Source organism: Ambystoma mexicanum, chromosome 6q (assembly GCF_040938575.1).
Source record: "Ambystoma mexicanum isolate Mex_15411 chromosome 6q, UKY_AmexF1_1, whole genome shotgun sequence".
NCBI classification, from domain to species: domain Eukaryota; kingdom Metazoa; phylum Chordata; class Amphibia; order Caudata; family Ambystomatidae; genus Ambystoma; species Ambystoma mexicanum.
The window spans coordinates 396196173-396223557 of record NC_090937.1 but is presented as its reverse complement, the minus strand read 5'-3'; the positions used below and the strand labels follow the sequence as shown (position 1 = coordinate 396223557).

Below are 27385 nucleotides of genomic sequence, written 5' to 3'. Positions count from 1 at the left end.
CTCAATAGGGACAAGGCTGAGGTTCTGGTGATGGGTGTATCTTCTGGTTTGGGAGCTTGGTCTCCTTCTTTCTGGTCTGATTCACTGGGTGTTTTCCCTACTGCAGTGACAGTTGTGAAACATCTTGGTGTCTATCTCTCTTCTTCTCTCTCTATGGGCCATCAGGTGAGTTCAGTATACAAGACAGGACACTTCTTGTGAAGGTCTATTGTAAGGTTCTGCCTTTTCTGCCTGTGCACCTGCGTCCTGCGGCAGTTGCCTCACTTGTCACCAGCCGCTTAGATTATTGCAATGCTCTGTATCTAGCCCAGTCTGCTGGCTTGGTACATCGTCTTCAGCTGGTACAGAATCTTGTGGCTAGTGTGGCTACGGCCACCCCCTATGGCTCCCACATCAGTACGGTCTTGAGATCTCGTCACTGGCTGTTGGTGAAAAAAATTGTAATCTTTAAATCTCTTTGTTTAGTCCACCAGGCCTACTATCAGGTGGGTGCTTTCTTTTTGCAGTAGAAATTTGCTCCTTACAAACCAGCGATAGAACTTGGCTCCAGTAATGGGGCTCTACTCGTGGTCCTTAGATTTTGCCTCCAGAGGGTTTGGGGGGTGAGCTTTCTCGGTGGCTGCAAGGAGGCTTTGGAATGATCTCCCTACTCGTCTGAGACATACTGTGAATCATTTGCAGTTTTGGCCTCAGCTTAGAGCCCTGCTATTTTGAAAATACTGCCTGACCTAGCCTCTCTGTTGTGTTTCCTCACGCCAAGATGCCTTTTAGGTGAACCTGCACGTCACAAATACACGTAACATAACAACATGTATTGTTCATTAGTCTCATGCCTTTGAGACAGGGGCTGCCTCACTCACTTTGCCAAGTCCACACATAACTTATGCTATACTCAATTCCACTCGTTGCAGAAATTTCTCACGCACTGTGCAGAAGTGCGTGGCTCTTCCCCTGACCAGGTTTTAGAAAATGCCCAACAACATAGTGCAGACTACACTTTGTCATTTCTGTGGTCTGGGGTCTACTATTATATCCATGGATTCTGCTCCTTGGCTGGCTTCAGCTCTGCCACCAGCACCAAGGTTCAGATGTACGTGGTCCAGGACTGGCTACTATTTATGGGGCTGGAATGAACATGACTTCCCACAGTGCCCTTACAGGAGGTGTTGTTCCCTCGAATGTTGCATGTCCCCTTTATTCCTTGCTCTGTCTCTTCCTGTTTAATCAACTGTATGATAGTCTGGGCATTTCTGGTCCAGCTTTGCCTGCCTCTGTGTTCCAAGGGAACAACCTCTCTGACTCCATGCACCAACTCTGTCACCAAGTAGGCCTGCACCAGAGCCCTTTATGGCCATACACTGTGTGGTCTGAACTATACCCACCCCTTCAGAACCCGCCTTCCCACGATTGAAATGGCCATTGGCTGTTTCCAGCACTATTTTATTCTGCATCCTGCTTCCCCACTTAAAAGTCCTTACAGCAAGAACAAGCACATGTCAAGTTAACCCTTGCAAATCCACAGGAAATAGGCATCCTACAACAGCTCTGGCTGTAATAATGAAAATAGACATTCTCACCTGCAACCACACGGATAAAGCTGTATCCCTGCCTCGCAACAAATTGCACATAATTGGTGACCAGGTCCCATCACTTTTCACACAGAGCAAAATCCATAAAGTACTTAGGGAACGTGGCAGCCCTTCTTTTAGATAAGGCACGGTGGACATATTTACAAATTTCTGCATCCAAGTCTCTTCAAGAGGCCATCAAGTAAGGACTGTAATGAGATACTTGAGGACAGGAGGTAATGGTTTTCAACTATACTGTATATGTAAAGGCACCCTAGATGAATGTTAAACACACAACTGTCTCAAGATCACAAGGGAGCAACCTTCTTTAGATTACTTTAAACATAAGAAACACAGAACCCGCTCTTCACATAAACACATTATGATGTGTGTTTGTAATTACCTGGTAGTTTGGATTCTCTATCATTGGAGGTGTCCAAATTCCTTTATAGTTCGGGTTAGGAATCACAGGGCGTGTCCATTCTCCACACCCAGGTGCAGATTCACACTTTGGATTAGGTACAAGTGCAGCTTCCCATTCAGCGTCCACTTCCTCGTCCCTGTGAATGATGTGCAAAAGTACAAGACAGATAAAAAAAAAATGTAATTCTCCAATAGTTTAAATTTTTCGTGCAACCTCTTCTCCAAGCACCAGCAACATAACACATGTGTTGTATTTCTTGTAGGAATGAGGAATTCTGAATCAATACACATCATTCATTTTTATGTTTTTTGTACAGTGATAACACCAACGGAGGAGCGGATGATGTGAACATAAGTTCCTACAGAAGAAAAGAAAACAATAACCAACTGTGGAGGAATTAGATCTCAAATTACCTGACAACTCATTTTACACACACTTATTGTCACAGCCCAGTTGCAATGGTGTGAGCACACTAGAGTAGGGATCACGTTCCTTCGGTACTGATGCCTGCCCCCTTGTGACCAAAGTCAGCAGGCAGGTGTTTGGTGTTTACGTTCATGAGGTATGCTGTATGAGATCCACTAGTCGCAACCTAGTATCCCCAACACTGGCTTTTTGCATTCACTCCTGGTCAAACTGTGAGACATCTGATGGCACTGCAAAGATGTAGACCATCTCCGGCATGTGCCAATTTGACACCCGACCAGCACCTTTATAGTAGGACAGGTGGCTTGGTTGTGGTTTCAATTTGGCATTGGTGCCTCTTCGCAGGTGGTGGCCTCTGTCTATAATTTATTTGCTGAAACAATGGCTGGTTGGCGACGGTACACCACACTGTGATACAGTATGCTTCCTTGTGTACATTTGCTTCAAGTTGTATGCAGAAGTTCTTCAGCAAACCCATTGCCCACCCTATCGGAATCATTGACATTAGATTTAGCCAATTGTTAAGATGGCCGTTGCAACTTTGGGAAAAACTGGAAATTAGTTCTTTGGTGACAAGAGTTCCCTTTGCAGTTCTGGTCAATGGTCACCAAGAGAGGGCATGAAGACATAAAAAATATATTACAATTTAGAAATATAACTCTAAACTGCCCCTTAAAAGCATGTGCAGTGTATGCTTCAAGCTTTCACTAAAACACAAAAGCATATAATCGTAGACGCCAAAGATTGGTCAACATGGACATTTAAAACTATGCACAGCAATGATGTCCTGTCTGCGCCCAATAAAATTAAGTGATGCAATGATTTGTTGGGAACTTCAGCATCTCAGTGACACTTCTAGAAGAAGTAATAGCCATGTAGGACAAATACCTAAAATGATTCCTAACACCAAAACACCCAAATTCACCAAATGTGTAGCTGGAAGACATGTCCCGACAACATTTCAACTCTCTCTTATCATTATATGGTGGTCTTCCAACAGAGGTCTTCAGTAATTATCTGGAATTATTTTCACTAATCTCCAGTCCATGCCACTTCTCAGATTGTCCTTCATTGTTTCCTTGTTAATTGAATATGTGCCCTATTTAGCATCGCTGTGTCTTTTGAATATTTTGTTTGCTGACTTTTCAGCTGCATCTACTTCACTGTTTTGTACGCATTCGTTTTTCCTTTTTTTTCTACTCCCCTAAACTGTTTGGCTTTAAACTGCTCAGAAGGATTCCAGTAATGGTTCATCTACTTGACATATTTACTTGTTGTTTATCAATTAAATAATTGTGAAAGTATGCTGTCTTTAACAGCTATTTCCGAAGCTGTGTTACCTTCATGGGGAAGAGAGCCCCGAAGCTTTTTTGGTCATTACAGAATGCATTTAAAACACTGTGGGTTCTGATTCCCAGAGGAGACAGGCCAGATACCTGATAAAGATATTACAAAAACCCAAACCAGTGTACACATCAGTACAGAAAGTCATGCTGTGGGTATATATAGTGTGTTCACTTGAAGTGAGGTTGTGAGGGATAGTGATGAATTCAATAACATTCTGGTGATGCATCCTCTGGTCATGTGCTTCTTGGAACTTTTCTGCAGGGAGTAGAATGTTCTAGGCCAGTCAACCGCTTTCGACCTGTGACAGAATAGAACATGCTTCTGCCTTCCTGTCAGAGGGATGAAGGGATCTTCCAGCTGGGGGGTCCTGATCTTCTGTCTGCAGGTGGTGGTGTGGGGAGTGTCCACTCCTCGAGGCCTAGGTGTGCCAGATCAGCTGCCAGGACCCTGCTGCAGGGGACTGTCGAATGAAGAAGCTGCAAAGAGCTTGGAGGCCAGGCACCATGCAACCTTCTCTGAGGAACCCCCACAAAGCAGTATGGCAAATGATTTAAAGACCTCAATCTGATGCACTCAAGGGTAACAGTTCTTCCAGGTCACCAATGAACAAGGAGTGAAGCATCAAGGCATTTAAAATGGTGCATGTTTTTGGGCCCAGCTTTCCATTTGTTTTAGTCAATGCATTTTGCGGCTGTGTGCTAGACTGCCAGTTTTGAGCCTTGGCCCAATTGCAGAACTCTGAACATTGCACTGCAGGACTTGCTGTCCATAGCATGAATGGAGGACTGGGTCAGTGTTTGGGATGGTTGGTTGTGCAGTGGTGCTCACGCCTTTAGTGATCCAAGGACAGGAATTCCATATAGAGTAAAGTACAAAGTTGCTTCACGGTGCTTTGCCTAATCTGATGCTCGTATATAAAGGAAAAACTGCAAAGGATTTTATTGATGGTTCTTTCCTCTGTGTTACCTTTGCTGCTCATTTGAATACGCGGCTTTCCGGGGTTGGCCCTAATCCCCTTGGTGGAGGCACTTTCCTGAAAGCATTCAGATTCTGATCCCAAACCCCTCAGTGGAATACCCTTGCAGATACTGTGCCCCCCTCATGCCCCATCCAGGTTCTTCTCAAGTGACATCCAGAGAAAAGGGACTGCACATGCACTAGCCTCTGTTAGGCTTACAGAGTCACAGGAAAGTTATCCTATTTAACCCCACTTTGGATGTATGTATCTGTATTTTCCTGAGGTCTAGGCCTTTTGCATCAAGTTGCATATGTTAAAATGGGATATAGGTTTTATGGGAGAGTTGTGTTGGGCATTTCTATTAAACTAAAGAGTTAAATTAGGTAAAGAACCTTTGGATATTTCTGCCCAGTATTCATGGATGACAATACATTTATGATGTAGCATTATTAACTGCAAAGTGGGTCAAAAAGGCTCAGTGTTGGCCAGTGCTGAACCCTCAATCCATACCTCCCTCTCTTTCACTGGTAGGATGCTTGACCTAGATCAAGTCTGGCCCTCGACAGGAAAAAGGGAGTTTATGGGATCAGAGTAAGGGTAAGTGTTAGGAGGGAGGAAGTGTGCATGTTGAAAGCGAACATCCCTTTCTTTTGGCAGTCTTTCCAACTGTCATCACCTCTAATCTGGCAGTGTCTCCAGCCACTTTTTTTGTCGTCTTTTCACATCTTTCCTGGCAGCCTTCTTGTTTCCCTCCTCCTACACTTGGCATAGCTTGTCCTGCTTACCTTCTTACTTCTGCTGTTTTCTCACCTGTCCCACATATGTATTTCAGTCTCACCTTTTCTCTTATAAACTCCATTCAGCCACTGCCAATTCTCCCTGCCTTCGAGCGAGATGCCCAGTCTCCCCCGCCCATACCGCCTCGTATCACCCATTCCCTAGTCCACCAACCACAATCTTAAAATGGTAATGAATGATAATGTGCCAAATATTTGATTGGCAGCCTCACTGTTAACAACTCAATCAAGGTGCTAATACTAGTAACATCAATAGAAATCGTATTCTTACCAATCTAATGGTTTTTCAGCCGTCGGATCGGGGATATATTCAGGTTCATCATCAAGCCAGCCTTCTGGTTTGACTGCATCAGCATCTTCGATAGTTTCCGGCTCATCTTCATTCCTTTTAGATAAAAAGTGAAGCCATTCAGTAATACTTCTTGCTGCTGAAGTGAAGCAGTGGATTAAGCTCTGGACAAAGTCACGGATTAGAGAATGCTAAGATTTAGGTTTAGATTTACATATGCGCCATTTTCAAAATAAGGGACAAGGCGATGATTCACAAATCTTTTCTGAGAATGAGACTTACTCCTGCAAGTATTTACAATTTACACCAATGCAAGTTTATGCATGTTCACATAAGTACTTTACTTGACAATAAAATGGTGGACTAGCCTTATTTCTTACACCAATGTAGAGTGGTATTAGATCAGCAATAGTAGGCCTTCCCAGGGGAATATCTGATGTGCTCCAGATTCTAAAATTGTAAGATTGGGGATTAGGTCAAATCCCACACAAGAATAACTTCAGGTGTATTCACAAATGTTCAAAGCTGCTTTAGAAACGTTTGTGAACACACTTACTTCACCCCTGGGGGTTCTAGGCGTGAATGTTGTGCCATAGGCGTGAAGTTGAATGGAAATGTATTTAATATGAGGGGTATGTTGAGTAAGAAGGATTGGGTGGTGCCCAAATATTTTCTAATGGCTGACAAAACGCTTGGCAAAGTTTTTCTCAAATCGTATTTTATGTCCTGTCAGCCAAAACAAATGCCATGCCGTCCCTTAAACAGTTTTTCTTCTACTCGTCTAACAGTAGTGATAATTTCTTTGCGAATACCATTCACACTCAACGGTTGCAGCCAGTCAAAGTGGTAACTCACAAGTTTAAATCGAGTCATGTTTCTTTGTCAATTGACCCTTAAATATTTAATCCACAACTTAACATAATAACTGGTAAATAAATGCATATCATAACTTAGATCAGGTCCAAAATGCTGTGCTGGGTAGCAAAGCAGTGGCCGAATATGTTGCAACCAGTTCATGCGGAAAAGGGTTGGGCCAGCTACTAGCACTTCAGAAAATAGCCAAACACTCCCAACAGATAATACTCCTATCAAAAAACAGGTAAAAACCAAAGACACAAGGAGCCAGCCCCGTTTCCACCGGATTTGGGTTGTCTGTCTCAAATGTTTTGTTTGCGGGTGGATTGCCCGCAGTGAAACTGCTCGGGCACCTGTTTTGACCGTTCATTAAAAATGGGGGCCCAAGCTATTATTGTCCCCCTGCCGCCAATGCTAAGGATTCAGGGGACACTCCGGCAACCCCTGAGGCTGAAGATACCGAAAATGGGGAGCAGGGGTCACGTCCGCAACCCCCACTCTTCATGTTCGGTATGTTCGGCTTCAAATTGATTGCATAAATTCGAATTAATGGTAGTGACCGAATTCGGTCAAATCTACCATTCGTTCACATTTTTTAGATCAATTTGGGTAATACCTCTCCACCCACTAAGCTACATGATTATTTTCTAATAGGTGCTCCCAGCAGAGCAGTGCCACAGGAAGCATCTCTGCCATTATAACTGCATGGCCTCAAGAGGTACTTTAAAATGCATTTTTTGAATTGCATGAATTACTAGGTGCAAAGAAGTATGCATAACAGATTACTGTTTTAGAAAAAAAATAAGCTCTTTACCACCTACAAAATATCCCTCTTGCGAATAGAAATGAGTTTTATACACCCTAAAAATAAAATGCTACCTCTTCAAAATCGTATTTGGTGCGCAAGTTACAACCGAAAAAGGAGGGAGAATTCAGCCATTGTGCAGTACTCCAAATTGTGAGTGTCGAAACATCAGAACAAATCTCCCAAATGATGACCATGTTCATTACAAAACAGTGTTGGCATTCTCTGGACTCCTGCCTGTATCCGTTAGCGATGCTTGCCTCTGTGCTTGGGATTGCCAGAGGGAATTGTGACAGGCGCAAATAGCATCATATTTAGTTGTGGTGCAAATAAGCCAGATGTGACCCAGGTACATGCATTTTCTAACACCTGCAGCAGGATTAGTGAAATATCATGGGGAGCAAAAGCAAAGGTATTTGCACATGCGCAATTTCATTAGTGCTAGCAGTAATGACATTTGTGGTAGCGCTACTACAATTGTACATGTGCAAATACCATTTCTTTTCAACATGCTTGTTCTCTTGAACTGTTAATGCCATCAGCATAAGAGGAAGCAGGTTGTTCTTAGTGCATTAGCTAACTATGTGAACATGTACCGTGTGCAAAAACGAAAACTGCCAGTGCTTGTACCAAGTGCACGATGCTATAATGTAGGTGCACTACTTGTGCTTTTGTCACACTGTCACAAAACGTATAATTCCATTTCATGTGCACTTCCATCAGGCATGCAAGTGTCACTTGCACTCCCTGTAATGGGGGAAATGACACTTGCAGGCCAAAAGACGCTACTGGTGCCACTTAGTGCAGAGCTGTTATTAAGAGCCTTGCAATCACGTTTGTGGGTATTCAATCAGTGTACCTGGCTGAAACTATTTTCATCAGTTTGTTGATTGTGTCTGTGACGATTTCCAATCCGAAGCCTCATTAACAATAGCGCTTGTGCCACTGGACTCACAGGGGCGCGCATTGGTAACAGAGACGCTGCCTCAAGGTTCCTTCTATAATACTGAACCCCTGCCTGGAAAATTTGCAGACACGCATTCTGAAGAGGCTGTACCCTCACGTGTATGGGGTCATATACCCCATGCACATGTGGTAATCCCTACTGCATGCAGACATGTGGTATTAGCAAGGCCTTCACTGAGACGATCTGGCTGTGGAGGTCCACTCTGCATATAATCATGGGATGCAGTGGCAGACTGCTATCCCACATGTGGCGTAGTGGCAGCACTGGCCGCCTTTCAAAGGACTGCAAGCCAACCTGCAGTAACACACTGATAGAGTGTCAGGAACCACGTTATCTGAATAAGCAAAGGGGTGCAGCTTCAGCGCACTCATCAGAGTAGCGAGTGCGGTTTTATTCCCAAATTGGGCATATACCACTGGACTGTGTCTGCGTACGCTGCACCAAGCTGAGCTGGGTCTTTGATTACGTAGCTCTTGTTGGTATTTGCTCCAAGTGAAAATTGTGCTCTGGGGCAATTCACAGACTAGCATTAATAGTTCTTGAGGCGTGGCCTCCAGAAATCGATCTGCCACAGCGGATGACATATTATTACTGATGTGTGCGGTAATGTCCCACCGTATGTTCATCGAGTCTGTGCACGAGCAATCCTTCCGTTCTCCCCAAGGAACTGTCATAGAGGTTTCAATTTGTGAAAATTAGAAGTGCTAATCTCAAAATCCCTGTCCTGTTTCAGGCATGTAGGACCTCGCCTCTTAACTAAGACCACTGTGAAGAGTCAGGAATGAAACTCAGTCACAGGTTAGATGTAATTTTGGCTAAATACTTTTTGATAAATAAAAGGGGGTTGGGAGCATGCCTCACTGTCCCTGCACTAGAGGTGTTTCCCTACCTGAACTCAAAACTAAGGATCAGACAGTGTCAGCATCTTCTAAACAAAACTGTCCTGTGTCCAAAGTGTTATTCTGACCCTCACATTCTAAAGAAATGTACTATAAGGTAAAAAGGATAATGTCTTTGGCCTTCATTGTTTTAGAAATGTTCAAAAGGGTAAAGAAATAGGCAAATCTAACAAAAAGTCTCTCAAGAATAGGGCTCCTTGCTCCAGAGAATGCCTCCCTTCCCCCGGATTTGGCTTCACCCTCCTTCCAATTCAAGAAAAATGGTTCCTCTTGATCTATAACACAGCTATTCCAATACAGAAGCTTCTGAAGTATCTTTGCAGCAGAGGGTGATTCTCTTCTTCTCGTTCCTCTCTTCCTTTTGGAGATTGGTGTAAACTTAAAGCCTTATGCTTTCTTACATATGAGCTTTCATACAAAAAGTCTTTAAACCTCTGTTACGGATGTATGTTCCTTGTCCTTCTCAAGGTTTTTGTTCCTTTCTCTTCTGAATTCTGTGGTCTTTGGATAGCCCTGATATTTCCTTCTCAGGACTCCTCTTTTGTTTTCTTTAATTTACCCCAAAGAACTTCACAAACAGTGTGGCTTTTTACCCTGATGTACTCACAATACCTGGCATACTCCCCTGCTAGGTTTTCTTTGTTCTTTGGGTGTACATTTATATCAATAACAAAACCATACAAAAATGTGTTTGGTGTTTCTTTTGTCAGGATACCTGGCATAATCTCCTGTCCGGTTTTTACTCCTTAGTTCCTTGGACCAGTACTACCTTCTTCTTCGTGTGTTTTTACAAATCAAAGTTCTTGTTTTTCCTCCAGATTGACAACAAAATCATACACACAAATTGTTTGGCCCTTTTGTCTTGTCAGGATATCTGGTGTATTTTCCTGCCAGGATTTTGCTCCTTAGTCTCTGGGACCAGCACTGCCCTTTTGGTTGTTCTTGTATGCTCCTCAATGTGTCCTTGCCTGGTATGTTTACCTACCAGCTCTTTCTTTGTACACTTGTACTTGCCTGGTATACTCTCCTGTCAGGCTATCTGGAATCACACTGTTGCAATTGCCTGGTATACTCTATTGGAAGGGCTTTCCTCTTTTGTGCTTTTGCTCGCACTTACACTCTTGATAGTTCACGACGTTAGCCTTATTGGCTAATACACTCTATCCAATGTATATCGCCTGTTTATCATTTCTTATATGTACACGCGGCACATATTCGCAAACTTCAAAGTCTCCCTTCTTTAGAAGATGCACTTCACGTTCTCTTTCTCAGGCTTTGTAAACGGTTCTCTCTCTCTCTCATTTCTATTATGGTTAATTATTTGAATGTAGCATGGTCGCAATATGCCCCGGTGTTCTCTCTGTCCCAGCGGGGACTCACCAACTGTTCACTGAGTTCCTTATTCCTCTCGCAGCCCGCCGGCCACAGTCTTCGGGTGCTTTCCTCCTCAAGACCATTTGCTTTCCATGTCCCTGTTTCCCACTGCTCCATCTGGGCTTGTCTGCTTCGCATGGGTCTCCGGTAGGTGAACTGCTGCTTTCAGATACTGGCAAATGCCCAGGAGTCCTGCACTGACCTCTGGCCTTCCCACCGCATGTTATCTTCTCTTCTGCTTCTAAGCTCCTGAGCCGATTGGCTCCATCGACCTTCTTCCAGCCTGTCGATTACACAAAGAGGCACAGCCCACTCCCATCAGCCGTCTCTTTGAGCTTCTGGCGGTCCTGATTTAAATTTCCCGTTCTACTTGTGCTCGGGGCTTCCCTTACTCTGAATTCCTCCACTCCTCTTCATCGTCACAATGTTGTAGTGTTTATGGGAACAGCAGTCCCATTTTAGCAACTTGCAAGAAAACGTTGGATGAATGTTCATAATGGGTTTTGATGGCAAGTAAGTTAGGGAGGATTGGTATGTGGAGTTATGACAGATGGGTTTAGGAGATTTACAAGGCAAGTCCTTGTTTGAGGGTTTGCCTATAGGTCTCAACAAAAGGCATTCAATACTCTCCATAGAGAGAGAAGGGGAGGTAATACAATCGGCTATTAGAGTGTTGTAAATGGAAGGTTCATCCTGGAAAGGAAAAGGCAGATATCATGTCACACCCGTTGATACCATCACCCCCTTCCGAGAGTTGTCTTCCCCATGTGATCCTCCCTCATATGGCAGCCCCCAGGGTCAGGATCAGGTGGTGGCTGCCATCCCCTGTCCACATTGGAGGAAGTCACCGCCGGGAAAGGAGTGATGTAACCATCAGATCCATCACACAACCTTGAATTTAGATGAAACCTGTAAACCTTTTTGTTCCCAATTTGATTTGCGATCTTATCTTTTTCTAAATGTTATAAGGTATTAAGATTTTAGCACCACAAAGACTCTTTCGAAGTGAGATGCTTGTGCTTTATAACACTTACCCACCCTCTATCTATCTTGGCTTTAAGTCCCTGTGCACTCATGCAAGACCTTTGCCTTTGCTCCTCTGAAACAAAACTGCCACTTCTGTGGCCATTTTTCCAGGTTTTTTAAATATCACTGGATTTCTTTACTCAGAGATAGTGTAGGGTTTCTCTTCTATATGCAATCTATAAGTGTGACCAGGCCGTAAAAGGACTCACCTGTAGAATTGTTTAGTCAAACGGATGTCGCAAAACTGTAGGCATTGAGTAGGGAACAGCAGTGATAAAGTGACAAAAGAGCAACAAATATCCAGAGAATAGGGGAGCAAGGAAAAAAAAACATACTAAGGAAATGGGCAATGCAAAGTGAAATGGAAGAAAAAGGATAGAGAAGTGGGGAATAGCGGCACCTAGAGGAAAAGAGGCTGACTGGGGTGCTTTTACAGATAAGGTGATGAGAAGCAGCGCTAAGTAAATGAGGCGAAAAGTCACACTCAGCTAATCCTCAGAGATGGGTCAGGATCGGGTGACCATTTGGCCATGACATTATAACCCAACAATTCAGGAAGTTGTAGGTTTGTCTTTATCAAAAAAGTGGGAGTGGTTGCACACTCCTATACAATAAATTCTGGTTCAGGAAGGATCAAGAAATCGCACGAGATCTTCAGGTGATTGGGTCATTACCAAGTAACAACTAAGCTCAAGGCAGACCATTGTGGCTAGTGACATTTGTTGACAACTCAACTAGGGGCCAGAGGCGGTAGGGGAATTCATTTTATCACCATGTTGGATATAGCTGATTACCTACACAAGTTACATTTAGCTGTCTAATGTGTTCACTTGTTTGCACACTGATTCCTTCCCTGCCATCCAGGCTCATTGCACTGCTCACCCAGAGTAAGCGAAGTTTAACATGTAGCTAAATTCGTCATCAAAAACAAGCCATTTAGAAAGTTTTGCAGCAAATTACTAAATGGGAATCGGAATGCATTTCATCAATGGATTTGTGGCTCTCTCCCGCCATTCCCATAGCATGGTTCATAACATTTTAATAACCAATAAACATTGGTTGCATGCTGCAAAAATATGAATGACAATATTACTCTTTTCAAAAATGCAAACAATTTCCCATTTTAAAGTTAACAATGGAAACAAGGAAATGCTGCCTTGTAAACACCGGTTGGTTTTCATGAATGTTTAACGATGCAATATGCTGACGTGTTTCAAGATTGAATATTGTACAAATATTTTTTAAGAAACTCAAATTCGGAATAAGAAAACAGAAACTGGCGGTTTAATTAGGGAAGCGTTCTCAAATTAGCAGCTGCGCTACTCCTAATCTAAGAACATACGTGAGATAATGCAATCATGCAGCGAACACTGGAGAATGGACACACGCGCATACCTCATGTGTGAAGATGGACCTGCCATTTGTATGGTTCATCTTGATGGATGCACAACTAGCCACAGATATAAACTATAGTTGGAGCTGAGCCTGGTACGCCATAGAAGAAGTGACACAACATTGCAGAAGTTCCAATCATATAAAATGTTCTGCTGAATAGTCTATCTTCTAATATCATATTTAGAAAACATCAGCAGTTGAAAGATTAAATCCGAGAACATATAATATTGTCCATTCTGGCCCCAAGGTATCTTAGTCACAGAGTTGGGCAATTATGATCAACAGAAGTAAAGCCTGTGGCTCATATGGGCACAAACCTGCATCGGCATTGTCTGTTCCCTCTAATGTTTCTGCCTCATAGAAGACAGAAGGAGGATAGCTAAGGGGCAACGTGCTCACCTTGGAAGCAAGACGACACAGGGCACCACAGGTTCGATTCCCGGGTCCGTGCTTAGAAACTTCTGGGTATTAAGAGCGTTATAAATAACCAATCATATCAAAAGGAATCAAAACTTACCCAGTGAGAAAGAAAGAGACTGAGAGAGAGAGAGAGTGGGAGGACAATGTGGAATTTGCCTAAAGGCAAATTTAAAGAATGAAAAAGAACATAACCAAACCTATCTTATACTACTATTGGAAAGGTCAACCTGTACATTTCTGTTTTTCAATAGACTCTAAAAGCACTGCGAAAGAATGAGAGGATGGCCAGAGTAGGGGGCCTTTTCGGGATTTAAGCCCTTTTAGAAGTTAGCTCCTCTACACATTGCACTAAACCACTGGAGTGTCTGGCCTATTGCAGTAGAAGGGTTTAGCAAGACTGAGAGGCACCAAACAAAGAAAATCCTTGTGTAACTATATGGCGCTAGTAACCCGTTCCACCGGCTACCCCCGGGGTAACGGCCGACAGGCCAAGTTAAAGGGACGAGCGAAGCGAGGACGTTTAACGAGGGCACAATGAGGTTACACCCGGCGTAGCCCATGGAACGGGTTACTAATGCCATTAGCACCACGGGTTACCAAAGCAGTAACCCGGGGTGCTGATAGCGGTGTCCCGTACATTCATAGAAATTACATTTTCAAGATAGCCGTCATGGAGTCCCTCTTCCATTTCCGTTGCAGCCGGCAAAGGGAAACGGAGGGAAGCAGCAGCAGGCACAATCAGGTAAATTGGGCTGGGGAGGGGGGTTGGGAATATAAACAAAAAAAAGGGAAAAGATGGTGGGGAGAAGATGGCGGTCCAGTGCGGGAGGAAGCTTGTGGATTCCATGTAACACGGACTGAGATCAGCAGTTTCAGCCCACGATTCAGCTTGAGTCGCTGCTCCCCCATCCCAGGTGCTAATGAGTGTTAGTGGTTTTTGATTGGAAACAAAACTACCTGTTTTGACTAATTGAGTATGGCCAGTAAGAAGGGATAGGTTCAAACACAGAGCTGATCCCTGAAAGCCATCTCATTAGTGCTGGCCCTACCCAGAGGGTCTCAGAATGCCTTACATGGTTCAATGTTTTAAAAGGTGGGAGGTGAAAAAGAAGTTACGAATGAATGTTTTCAAGAAAAGATAGGAACATAAGGATAGAAAAGTGATGGCAGTGAAGGAGGCAGGTTATGTCTGGGGAAACAAGTATATTTTGAAGCTCTTTCTGAAAGTGGTTATGGAGGATGCAGTGCCTATGTGAAGGGGTAGGGTGATCCATGCCCTTGGTGCCCAGTGAGTAAATGCTTGTTTTTGTATGCATGTGAGTTTGCAGAGTGGAACGTGTAGTAGGTGTTGGCTGGCTTGTCTGGTGTTTGTGTATGTGATGTGACGGGTTTGATGGGTTTGAGTATGTCATGAAGAAAAGATGGAGTTTTGAGGTGGATGGCTTTGAGTAAAATGCAGAATCCTTTGAAGGCAATTCTCTGGGGTATGGTGAGCCAGTCAGGCTGGGCAAGAGCGAGGGTGATGTGTGGATGTTTGGGTAGGTGGCGAATAGGTCAGGCGGGCAAGGATGCTGTTAGGGAGACCCGTGAGGTAAGCATTTCCATAGTCCATCTTAGAGCGATTAAGTGCTTGCACTGCAGTGAGGAAGTCATCAGGAGGAAGGATAGGTCTGCTTTTGCCTAGGAGGTGTGGTTGTAGATTGCATGTTTTGGTGACAGCGACTATGTTGTGTTTGAAGGAAAGGTGTGGTTCGATGGTGAAGCCAAGGGATTTGACAGGTGTGGAGAGGGATATCTGTGGGTTGTCCATGGCGAGTTCTTGGATCCAGGGGATGGGGTCAGGTGTGCGCTTTGGTGATGGGCAGATGAGGAGGTATTCCGTTTTCGAAAGGTTGGGTTTGAGGAAGTGGGTGGCCATCCAGTTGGTGGTGGTGGAGAGGCAGGTTTGGAGGGTGTGGAGTTGTGAAGGGGATAACATTTGGATCTATATTTGTGTGTCATCTGGTATTGGTAGAAATGGATGTTGTGTTTGCTAAAGATCTATCTAAGGGATTCAACATATAGGTTGAAGAGGAGTGGAGATACAGAGTAGCCCGGTGGGCCCCCATATTTGACTGGGGTTGGTTCTGATCAATAAGGGGGCATGGAGACAAAGTATGTCCTGTCAGTGAGAAAGGTGGTGAATCAGTCAAGTATGGTGACAGAGAGATTCATCCTGGGGGCTAGAATGTCTAGTAGAATGGTGTGGTTGATAGTGTTGAAGGCAGCAGAGAGATCAAAGAGTGTGAGATGCTGTGGACCTCATCGAGGATGTGAAGAATAGCAGTCTCAGTGCTGTGTCCAGACCAAAAGCCAGATTGGAAGGGGTTGAGTAGGTTGTTAGTGGTGATGTATTGTTGCAGTTGGCTAGTTAAATAGCGTTGCATGATTCTGGCAAGGTATGGTAGGATAGTAATGCAGCAGTAGTTTTCAGGAAAGGTGGGGATCAAGATATTCTTTTTAGGAGGGGTAAGATTTGTCCAGTAATGAGTGTAGTGGGGTTTGTACCATGTGAGAGACAGGAGTTGAGGATGTTGAGCCAGTTTGTTTTGGCAGTCAGGATGTCAGTATTGATGGGGTGGAAGGTGTCCCATGAATTGGAATGTTTGGGAGTGGTGGTGTGAGTGGGAGAGCTGAGGGGAGGCCTGTCCTGATATTGTGTATTTTGGAGTTATGTGATTCATGAGGGAGTTGCATACTGCAGTGGAAGTGGGTGCAGAAGGTGTGGGTGGTGGTTTAGAGAGGGACTTGATGATGTTAAATAGTTTCTGGGTATGATTGCAGTTCTTGGAGGTAATGGGTGGCTTTGGCATTGCGTATGGCTGTTTTGTATTTGTTGCAGCAGTGTCTGAGGGGTGTCCTGGTTGAGGGGCACAGGTTCCTTTACCAGGCTCTTTCTAGGCATCTAGTTTCCTGCTTGATGGAGTGGAGGGAACTGTTGACCCATGGTTTGTCGTGGTTATTGTGGGGTAGGACAGAGAACATTATCAGTTTCAGCTTCGATGCCTGCGCCTATGTCAAGGGGAGGACTCCTAGGCAACTCTTGTACCTCATAAAAGATTTCTTAAATAGGTGGCTAATGGACACAACGTATGAAGAGATAAAACAGATGCTGGTGCTGGAGCAGTCCATCTTCCACCATTCCAGCAAACAGACATTTGGGAGTTACATGAGCCCACTCTGGAGGAGGCCATTCAAACTGCTAATGACCAACAGACAGCCCTTTATGCCTAAGAATCCAGTGGGCTTGCAAAGAAACCATCTGACCGTTGACTGGGTGAGGAAGAGTTGGGGTTCTATCAGTAAAGGACTGGCTTGCATCACTTCAACCCTGGTAGAGCATAGACCCAGACCAACAACGCCCTTGGACTCACGGAAAACAGGACCTCAAACCCTTCTCCAGCCCATTAAGTGTTATGACTGTGGGAAAGAGGGATGGCCCCAGGCCCCACAAAGATCTCAATAAACACCCTTAAGCTGTACTAAAAACTCTGAGCGTTTTTATGTGGAATCTGTGACAGAGAGTAGGCATCTGTTTAAAGTATCAGTCATAAACAACATTAGCGACAAATGAATTTAGTAGACACGCTTTAGTACACACAATATACTCCAATAGCAGGTGTCATCAGAATATTCTTTTCCAAAGCAAATTGCACATCAGGAACTATCCAGACAGCTACCCCTCGTGCAGATGAAGTGAAGGAGGAATAGTGTAACTAGCCTTTCCACCTGAACCTCAGTTTCACATGCTCGACTTGTGTTAAGTAGATTGTCTGAAGCATTGCAAATGTCACCCGCTTTCTACACAGATAAGCACCCACTTTCTGCTGTTTAACAACAATATTAATGCCCCTCAGAATTCATGACAATAACTCAATTTGGCAAGACATCAGGCCTCCAAATAAAGCTGAATTTACTCCTGAATGATTACACACTTGTCGCCTTGTCCATTGGTTAAACTAGTAATACAGACAAATATATGCATAGGAGATGTATTAACAATGCTGCTAACCATTACCCTTACTACTAGGATGAGGTAGTGCATCGGTATAAGACATTGCTGCTTCAGAGCTACTGAAAAAGTAGCATTTTCCATCCATGTTTACTCTCAGCCAGGGTAGTGGCAGCGGCGTATGCTGCAACTTCTGCTGCAGCAGGATTTTCTTGACTCACTCAGATTTTTGCCGCAGCTTCTGAGTTGCAGCACTGTAATCAGGATACAAAGTCAGTCTGACGCTGTTGTGCAGACTCTCTCCCCTATCATGATATGATATGATAGGTTATTTATAATGTGCTTAATACCCAGAGCTTTCTAAGCGCGAGAGCTTTCTAAGCGCGAACCCGGGGCTCGAACCTTTAGTGCTATGTGTTGTCTTGCTTCCGTTGCCCCTGAGCTATCCTCCAGAGCCATATCATGTTCTGCATACGGTAGATGAACTGTATCCTTGTAGAGCAGTAGCGTGATGATAATAGCGTGGGGCAGTGCAGCAGTTACCGGGTGCTGTGCCAGTGAGCTTAATCTTTAATCTTTTAATTGACACCACCTCCAGAAAGAGTGATGGAAGCAAACACTCAAGAAATCACTCCAGGCCGTCCCTTTCTGTGTTCTCGGCCAAGATAAGTAGGCGGACATTATTACGGCGCAAATGATTATCCAAATATAACAGCTTTTGTTACATCTTGGTGCTGAGGCTCTTAAGTTTGGTGAGCTCAGTGGTTACCTACACTCAGATTATCCTCAATAGTAGGAGTTATTTGCTCATTCTCGGCTGTGCGATCATGTAGCGTATCAATGCCCAGTTGAATGAGTGCAATGTACTGACCAAATAGTTGCTTGTTACCCTCCAGTATTAGGCAGTTGAAGTCACTATTGGAAGGATTCCCAGATTTTCGTTGCGCAGATTCACCCACCGCACCGTCGCCTCCCACCACTGAGGACATACGAGCAGGTCAAGGATAGTTCTGAGATAGAAAGCTCTTGACAATTGTGTTGGTTTGCTTAGACGCTGATTAACGGGGGTGCTTGTGTGGTTTATTCATTTTCTAATGGTCCATAAAATACACTGCAATGTGTCCTACTCTGCACAAGCTCAGCCAAAACATTTACCATCACGTGAGCTATCTTTCTACAGTGAAGTTGGGTTTTATCCCTAGGACAAAGCAGTGTAGAATGGATCCGATCTGGTCGCTGCTATGCCCACTGCTGCTTGCAGTGAGAGGGTTACTTGTCCATAAGAACTACTGCACAACCTGCAATACACAACGCTGTAGAGTGGCCTCATATCTTCTGCACCCAGATCCTGTGAACTCGCATCCAACCGATCAACGATGTCCTTGGACTGTTCCCTGCATTAAGGTACAAAGCAACTGCAGCCCTAACACGCTTCTACACAGATCCCAGTACAGGCCTCCAGGTACCAGCAGAAACCACATTACCAAACAAGTGCTGTGCGGGAAGGCAAGCACTCCGATTGCAGATAAAAGCCCACAGACACCTTTCTGCACCTCACCGGACTGTGCCTCCATCCAGCACCTCCGACAGCAATGCAGCTTAAGTCATTCCAGGATTAAGGGTAATTACCACAAACAGATGATCTGCAGATGCCCCAGGGGTAACACACAGTTTAGAGATATTGCCACCAACCTTTATGTCTGTTCAAAGAATAAAGCTAGGATACGCTGACTTAGGATAAAGGGATCCAAACTGTCCCTCGGCCTCCATCTTGGACATGCCCCCTTGCCTGAAGTATTTTTAAGCTCTGATAACTAACTCACCCTCGTTCGAAATAAGTGGAGAAGTCTGTCATTTACGAATTAGGTACACGATTAATAAAATCAGTAAAAAATTAAGTAGCACAGTGCCTGTTATGCTCTTAATAGAAAAATGCTAAAAACAATAAAACAATAAAAATACGGAATATACAAATACCAAACATTTGACAGACCGTTTTAATATGGAGTATTAGTTAATTTACTGTTCAATGTACTTGTGTGAGCGCAGCCACCGTATTCCCCTATTAAGTACGCTTGCTGTAAACGTGAGAATAGAACTCTAAAGAAGACTGTGCCTAAATGTACTGTTACGTTCAGATACCTAACTTTCTGTTGCTTGGATGTTTGTGCAAATATGTGTGTGTGAGTGGGACAGTGTGGGATACTCTGTGGGTGTATGTGTGTGTGTGTGTGTAATGCATGCTTGTGTTTGGTGGGGGCGCATCATAAAAGCGGAAATGATAGCTTTTATTGTGGCTGTATCCACATCAACGTGTGATCAATAAGGGGGAATGGAGACAAACGTGTTATGAAAGTGGAACAGCTGGCATATATCCTGGACACAGTTTAATTAGAGTGATTTGCAGTGACAATACTGGCATGTATTGTGGGCACAATATCAAAGTGTTTTATAGTATGAATGCTGGAACATATTGTGGGCACAGCTTCATGAAAGTGATTTACAGTGGCAATGCTGACATGTGTTTGTGACTTGATCAAAGTGCTTTACAGTGGGAAAGATTACATATATTGTGGGTGCAGCATCGCAGACTAATACACAGTAGCTATGTTGGCATATATTGTGGATGCAGCTTTGCAAAAGTGCCATACATTTTGGGCACAGGCAAAAGGCTCTTATGTACTTGTTGGTAACATGGTATCTACTGGATTATTTCATGGTACCCTACTGAACTACTGAACTGATTGTACATTGTATGGCTTTATTCCATTTCGCTCAGATCCTGTGCTGCAAATTCCACATTTTCAATCCATTATTTTAAAAAACAAAATAGCCACTTGAATACTCCTACATTACTATGGGTCTCTCGCTATACTATGTCCCTTGTGCTGATTCAAGGGAAATATTAATGCCCCATACACTAAAAGCTTTCAGTATCTGCCAGAGACCTTGAATCATTTTGAATCATTCCTCAGGAGTCACTTGCCCATACCTGGCACCAATAGCTGCCTTCGCCACTGAGTGGATGGGACACAACAATGTCAACTGTGCACATCCTTGGATAGTGCTGCTGGTAGAAGAGCAGCTGAAGAACACCTGTCAATCTCCCCACAAATTCAAACTGTGGCAGCAAATACAGCAGGCTCCTGCTGAAAGACCATCACGCATCCTGTCACATGTTGGGCTTTTTTTAATTGAGAACATGTTTTTCATTCCCCTACCCTCACATGCTGTGTCGTGAACTTCCTGGCCATTGCATGGTAAACAGTGGGGTCAAGTGAGGTGGTCTTCCAGTCAGCTTCTTACTACTGTTCTGACATTCACTCATTCACCCATCCTCACGTTCTCATTGATTCACCTGCCTGAAGCTCATTCATTCATACATATGCAAAATCCTTCATTACTCCAGCACCACGCCCTTATCCATTCATCTATTGACACAATAATTAGTTTACACCCTCTCCTTTTCTTTTATTCATAAATCAATCCTCATATTCATATTCATCCATCACCCATTTGACATCCATCCCCTGTTTGCTTTCCACTCAGAATAGCCACCATCTGACTGAGCATGTCTCTGTGCATGACATGAACTCTTATCCCCACGCACCATCCAAAGCTATTGCCTTTGTCAATTCTTGATTGGATAACATTGAAATATGGTTTTAGCCTGTTTTACAATCACCTATAATGTCGGCAATTAAGGGAAATTATGTATTCTGGAATAAAGTGACGGTCCCTGCATTCACTCAATTTGCCAGGGATAGGTTCCCTGATTCCAACAGCTGACCTTTTAACCATCTGCCCAATCCTTATGTTTTTGTACTCACCAGTCATCTGGCTTGGCAGCACTGGGATCAGGAATCCTTAGTCGCTCATCCCATTCTTCTGGTTTTATGTCATCTGGGTCTTCAATTTCTTCCGGTGGGTTCACAGGAGGAGTCATGTCTTCCAACAAATGCCCTTTGCTGACAGATGTTTGGTCAACAAATATTTCAAATGTGTCATCGAGATTCAGTACTAGTAGTAATGGGAGTGCATAGAAACATACAGTCTGAGTAAGAATTAGAGTCTAGTTAGAGTGACAGAAAAAAAATAAGTTAATAGCCAGTAATATTATTTCGTCATATTGCTTATAAGTAAAGTGTGGCAAAGCTAATGGCATTTACAAAGCAAGTTTTACATTGTGAGTCCAGTTTATTAGATTACATTACATCCAAGTTTCGATCCCTTTTTTGGACTAACTGAAAATATGATGCTGACATGGTATAATGCATTAGTTTTGAGGGCCACAAAGTCTTCGTCATCACATGGTGGACACAGAATTAAATGATTAACAAAAAATGGCAATAGCAAAAAATGGAATGCCCGTTCACAAAAATGACTTGATTTTAAAACATTGACGCAAATGTGGATGTTAAAAAAACTAAATTGTCTTGACATCCACCTGCTTGATGTCTGTTTCTTGTTGGAGGGGTGTAAATTTCACCTACAGCCCCTGTCCATTCTATTAAAAGTTTAGGTGTGGGTTCCCCCATCGCCTTCTCATCACACTCACCATTTCCCACACTTCAGTGCACCCATTATGGCTGCTATACCTAGGGTGCCCCTATCTCTTTATTTGAGTACTTTTAGCACATTGTTTGTGCACAGTTTGCTGACTTGCAGTACTTTGTGCTGTAAACACTAAATACTGATAACACTAATCAAGAATAAACGTAGTGAATTGGCTCATGATACACACAAACATATAATTATGACATTAGTGTGCTATTTATCTACCAATAGCCTGGAATGACATCCTCCAACCGGAAGGCAACATAGGGGCTTGCCATTCTGGTACTCTACTATTCTGCTTTAGACACATATATTGCAACAAAAATATTCTCAAATGAATAAGCATTTATTTAAATATATTTTGACTCATATTATGGGAATCATTTTCTACCAATTAAAGGAAAAAGAAAGATTGAATAAGCTCTTCTAGTATGTATAGTTTTCATATCATACATGACCATCCATGATTGTGACCTGGCTGGAAGATGTTTTTTCTGCCATTCTTGCCAATATGGGAGCCATTGACAAACAGAAAGTCGAACCAAGTGATACAAAGCCCTCCCTCCCAAGACCATGGCTCTTCCCTGATCTAAGTGATGTGGTCTCAGATTTGGGAGACACAAAATGCAAAGCTACACCCTTGCTCTATGGTCCATAACCTGCCCAGGTTCCTCTATCCATGTTGAAGAAGGGGAAACCAGCTGTGGTGGAACCATGGTCTTGGGCAATGCTTGTGCTACAGGAGTCCTGAAAGTGACTCCAAACCCAGCAGTTATTTGGCCCCACGTCCTGTGAGTTCTGAGACACTGAGAGTGACAGATCCTGTGATGTCATTAGTCACAGGATGTTGCTTCAGCTGCCCCTGAAATTGCGGTCAATTGACGTCACTGAGTGTATCAGATGACACTACAAAAATAATCAAATACTCATTTTGTTTCTAGTATTAAATGAATCTATTAAATGAAATGAATCTATTTCAAGATTCCTCAAAATGCTCAGGACCCCCACAGGATGTTATCACCACAAGATCTCTAAGGAAAGTCTCCCATACTTAAACAAGACAACCACATTTTGGATCCTGCTCAGACTATTTGTTTCTCTGGCAAACAGCAGCAACGTTTGCCTCTGAGCAGCGAAATCAATCTCTAAGCATCTTTTTTCATATTTCACAGTGAGAGTTAAATAAGACTTTATCCAACAACTTGGGTATGATACTGAGACACACTTAAAATGTTAGTGAATATTGAAGAAATCTCAAGATATTAATAAAATAAAATGTCGGATCTGGCTGAGCATACAGCTTTTCTATTCCTCAAACTCATGATTCTGGGTCTAAATTCTTATAAGGTGATCTTGTCGTTCAGCTTCATGAAAGTTTCTTCTGAAAGTTTTAGAATAGTAGCCCTGTTGAGAAGTTCATGCCCCAGGGAAGGATCTGTTACAATTTGGATTGAAGTCCAACTTCAACTAAAATGTCAGCTTTTCAGAACTCGTTACACGGCCAGCGGTAGCAGGCGTGTAGTTATGGTGAAGCTGCTAAACTCATAGGAAGAGCACTTTTTCGGCGGCTTATAACTTGGTTCCCCCTGGACAAATCATCACCAAACATTGCAAAAAATGTACATGTACATGGGCGGCTCTGAATCCTTTTGCCAAGTTGGGTAAGGTTTGGTGCAGGGGGGCCGAAGGTTTAGGGTTGTCCCAAAAAATGTTGTTTTTCCATAGACTGAATGGGGAAAAATTTTGCTCATGGCTACAGGCTGAACGGATGTACGGATTTTCACCAAATTTACGGCAGGAGCGGGGGCCTGGGTCAGAAAACATGCTTTTGTGTGTTTGGGGGAAATCAGAGCAGTAATTTTGTTACAAAGAACTGAAATATATGGTTAAAAAAATACGTGATATCTGGGTCCGCTTGCGGACTCTTTTCCCTGTTCACTCCACGGTCCGCAGTGTGATTGGCATGCGGTGTGGCTTGCTGTAGGTGAACAGTGGACGTGGCCCGTGGTTGGCTGGAGGGAAGCGTGCTCTGCATCAAAGTTGTACTGAGATGCAACCATGGTGTATCGGACGATAGGGTAGTGGTGTGTGTGGCTGGGCCTTTTGTACGTAGCATTGTGCGCACTAACATTGTAGTAGTATATGGGTGTGCTCCGGCGTCCCATTTTTGCTGTTGACTGCGCGGGTGATATTTTGAGTGACTGCACTGGTATAATTTTGAGTGTACTGCAGTGGGCGGTGACGGGATGTGTTAGAAAAGTTTGGTATGACGGCGGCATGTTGTATGGGAGGACACTGCGGCAGCGAAAGGCCGTGAAAAACATAGTGCACGGCAGCAGGTGGTGGGAAGAAGGTATGGAAAGGGGGCCCCAGTGAGTAGCGGTTTATGTCAGAAATGTCATGAGAAGAAGACGGTGGTGTGCCATCGGTATCGGCTTACAGTATGGGAAGGTGCGGTTACCTGAAGAGGAAACAAAGTTGTGTGGTGATTGCAGGGAGCCTTATGTGTGGTATGGCAGTTGTAGGGTGATGGGTTGATGTGATGAGTGGTGGCAGGCACATTTGAAAAAGGAGAGTGCATTGTAGAAGACAATACCATTGCAACATAGCGTGCACTATGGTGTGCTGTGAGAGGTAAGTCCGTACTGCCCTGGATGCATGGCTGCATCAGTAGGAGAGGTAAGTATGTCCACTGGCTGAGAAGTTATGTCCACAGGTTTAAAGTAGGTGCCACATTCTTGGTTTGTGAGTGGTTGTATGGGGGTAGTGATTCGTGGAACAACCTAAGGTTGTAGGTGTGTGGGTGGAGATGTTCCAGTGAGCAGTGCTGCAGTGTGTCCCTTGCGTGCAGTAATGGAATATTGTAAATATGGATGACGTTATGGTGGTTCTGCTTCCTATATGTGGTTCCGTAGTGTGCTTTGCGCAAATTAGTTAGTACGGCAGTTTGCAACGCAGCATTGCTTACATGCACGTAGTACAGGGTTCGAGAGCAGGCCCAATGTTGAGCAGAATGTGCTCCCAGGGTGCCATACTTACAACGTATTGTGATAGCAAGTAATTTGTGGTGCAAAATACAGCAATATGTTTGTACATTATGGTAAGTGGAACATGTGTACGTGTATCCCTGTATTGTGGTGTGCTGGTTGGGTGGAAGTGGTGGAGGCAATGTTGGCTTTCTTCAAATGTGTACATGGTGGCCTGATTGGCTTGGTTAAGTTGTGGTGGGTGTGGGCACGACCTAGAGTGTTAGGTGCATGGCCGAAGGCCACAGGCCTTCGGCCATATACCCTACAGGCTAGGCCTTCTTCACAGCCAGCACAACATCATGTAGCCATGTAATTGTACCTCAGTATGCATTTGAATTAGTTGAGGTGGACAGACTGGTTGCAGAGAATATTGTATACTTGGCTGAACAGCATAAGTGAGGTAGTATGCCTAAATGACCATATGGTGTTCATCATTGCCTCAGTGAGGCACATGGCTGCAATTGTGTTTGCTATGAGTAGGCCCTTATAAAAGACTTGCTTCACGAAGTGTTTGAATGCATTGGCCTTTCAAAGGAAGTTATGAGCATTAGACAGTTGCAATATGGAAGTGATCTGCAGCAGAAAGTTGCAATATGGAGAATGTACACAGCCACTTATGTACTGGTTTTGCACAGATAGCAGAACGCCATGGAGCCATGCATGGGCAGTTGGGGCCAGGGTGAAAATTGGCAGGGCCCATTGAAGCTGGGGAGTGCATTAGACATGATAGGAGGAGTGAAATATGGGTTGTGCTAGGTTGTGCTATGTGTGGTGATGGGCTAGCGGTCAGTGAGGGCAAAGCAGAGCACATGAAACTTGAATCGAACAGTGCAGTAGGGCATGATGCGTGTGCTAAGGCTGTAGCCCTTTCGATGAATGGGTGCCCACAGTGCACCGTGAAATCGGTGCACCGAGGTGAAGTAGCTTTCGCATTGTTGGCCTGTGTGTGTGGTTTGTGATGATGGCATAACATGTTGGTTGAATCGTTGTGGGGATCGGTTGCAATTTGTACACTGTGAAGTGCACGGCTGGATCTTATGGAGTCAGTACTTCTGTAGTGTGGTGTGCCGGTGTAATGGTGATGTAGCGCATGTTTAGAAGTTCCTAGGGGTGACCAGCGTGCAGCTGGACACTTGTTAACCTGTATGTATCTGTTGTTTTGTGCTGGGTGTGGTTTTCCTTTGTACATGTGTGGCCTGCGTCGTTACTGTGCATGTTGTGGTCCTGCATTATGGACGACTACATTTGAGGTACATGTCCTGTTCATGTTTGCTACGTCACCTGAAGAAGGTGACGAGAGCAGTGATGCACATTTCTTCCCACAGCCAAGGTGATTTTCTCCTGCATCCCACCAAGAGGTTCATGGGACAATGACGGTGTAATTTGGCCACAGCCAGAGGTCGGGAGGTGTTTTATGTATGTGTGTATGTATAGTGCTGCAATGTTCTGTACCCACTATGACAGCATGAACAAGCAACATTTGCAGTGGTTTCAAGGAAATGACATGTTTTTCACCTCCATTGGCAATGCTGTTTTGTTTGGTACTCTGCAGGAAGCGTTGCAGACAATCCTGTACAAGTATAAGGTAAATGTTCATGTTCAGTACTTACAAATGTGACGAGGACAAGGAATCCGACACTCATTGGAAAAGGACACAAGAAAATAAATTGTATGCAAGTGCGTACAAAACAAAAACAGGACAAGAGGAAAAAACTGAAAAAAACAAGTACTTTCTGAGACAGTACTGCAGATCGAAACCCCTACCCTGTTTCACATTTTTTCCTGCCATCTCCTCCCCCTTCGCTAGTACGAACATTGAGTGGATTACGCTGTACTTTCACGATTACACGTGCCACATGTAGCAATTGTTTGGATGGGAGGAATGGAAATTAAAGTTTGGTGGGACAGACAGTGCTGTAGAAGGTTAGTGGGAGTGGTGTGTACAGAAACACTGTGGCAGCATGCTTGTTTGTACAAAGAAGTGCAGAAGGGTATGGTGGTAGTGTGGAAAATAAGGGGCAGGTATCCTGGGGGTAGGCATGAACAGTATGCAATTGTTTCAAGGCTGTAACATGGAAGCACTGCTGCTTTTCAGCGATGTTTCTGGGAAGTGTGCACTTAATGGGGTACAGCGGAAAAAATGGAAGAACTTTGTAGAGTACACAGAAAGTGGCAGCCATCGTACTGTTGTGCATTAATTGTGTGTATGCTATGGTATAATGTGGAATTGTATGGCATGGCATTTGTAATGAGGCCAT

At 43.9% G+C, this 27385-nt stretch overlaps 1 protein-coding gene across 3 annotated transcripts in view; it reads right to left on the bottom strand.

Annotated features, from left to right (window-relative positions):
• The window catches only part of CLGN (calmegin), a 510795-nt gene that overhangs the window by 247817 nt on the left and 235593 nt on the right, over positions 1-27385 (bottom strand). For all 3 annotated transcript variants that reach the window (XM_069630884.1, XM_069630885.1, XM_069630886.1), the window contains 3 exons: positions 21372-21561; positions 5792-5905; positions 1972-2128 (listed from right to left, as the gene is read on the bottom strand). In XM_069630884.1, the coding sequence (XP_069486985.1) occupies positions 1972-2128; positions 5792-5905; positions 21372-21561 (461 nt within the window). The remainder of the gene's footprint in view (positions 1-1971; positions 2129-5791; positions 5906-21371; positions 21562-27385) is intronic.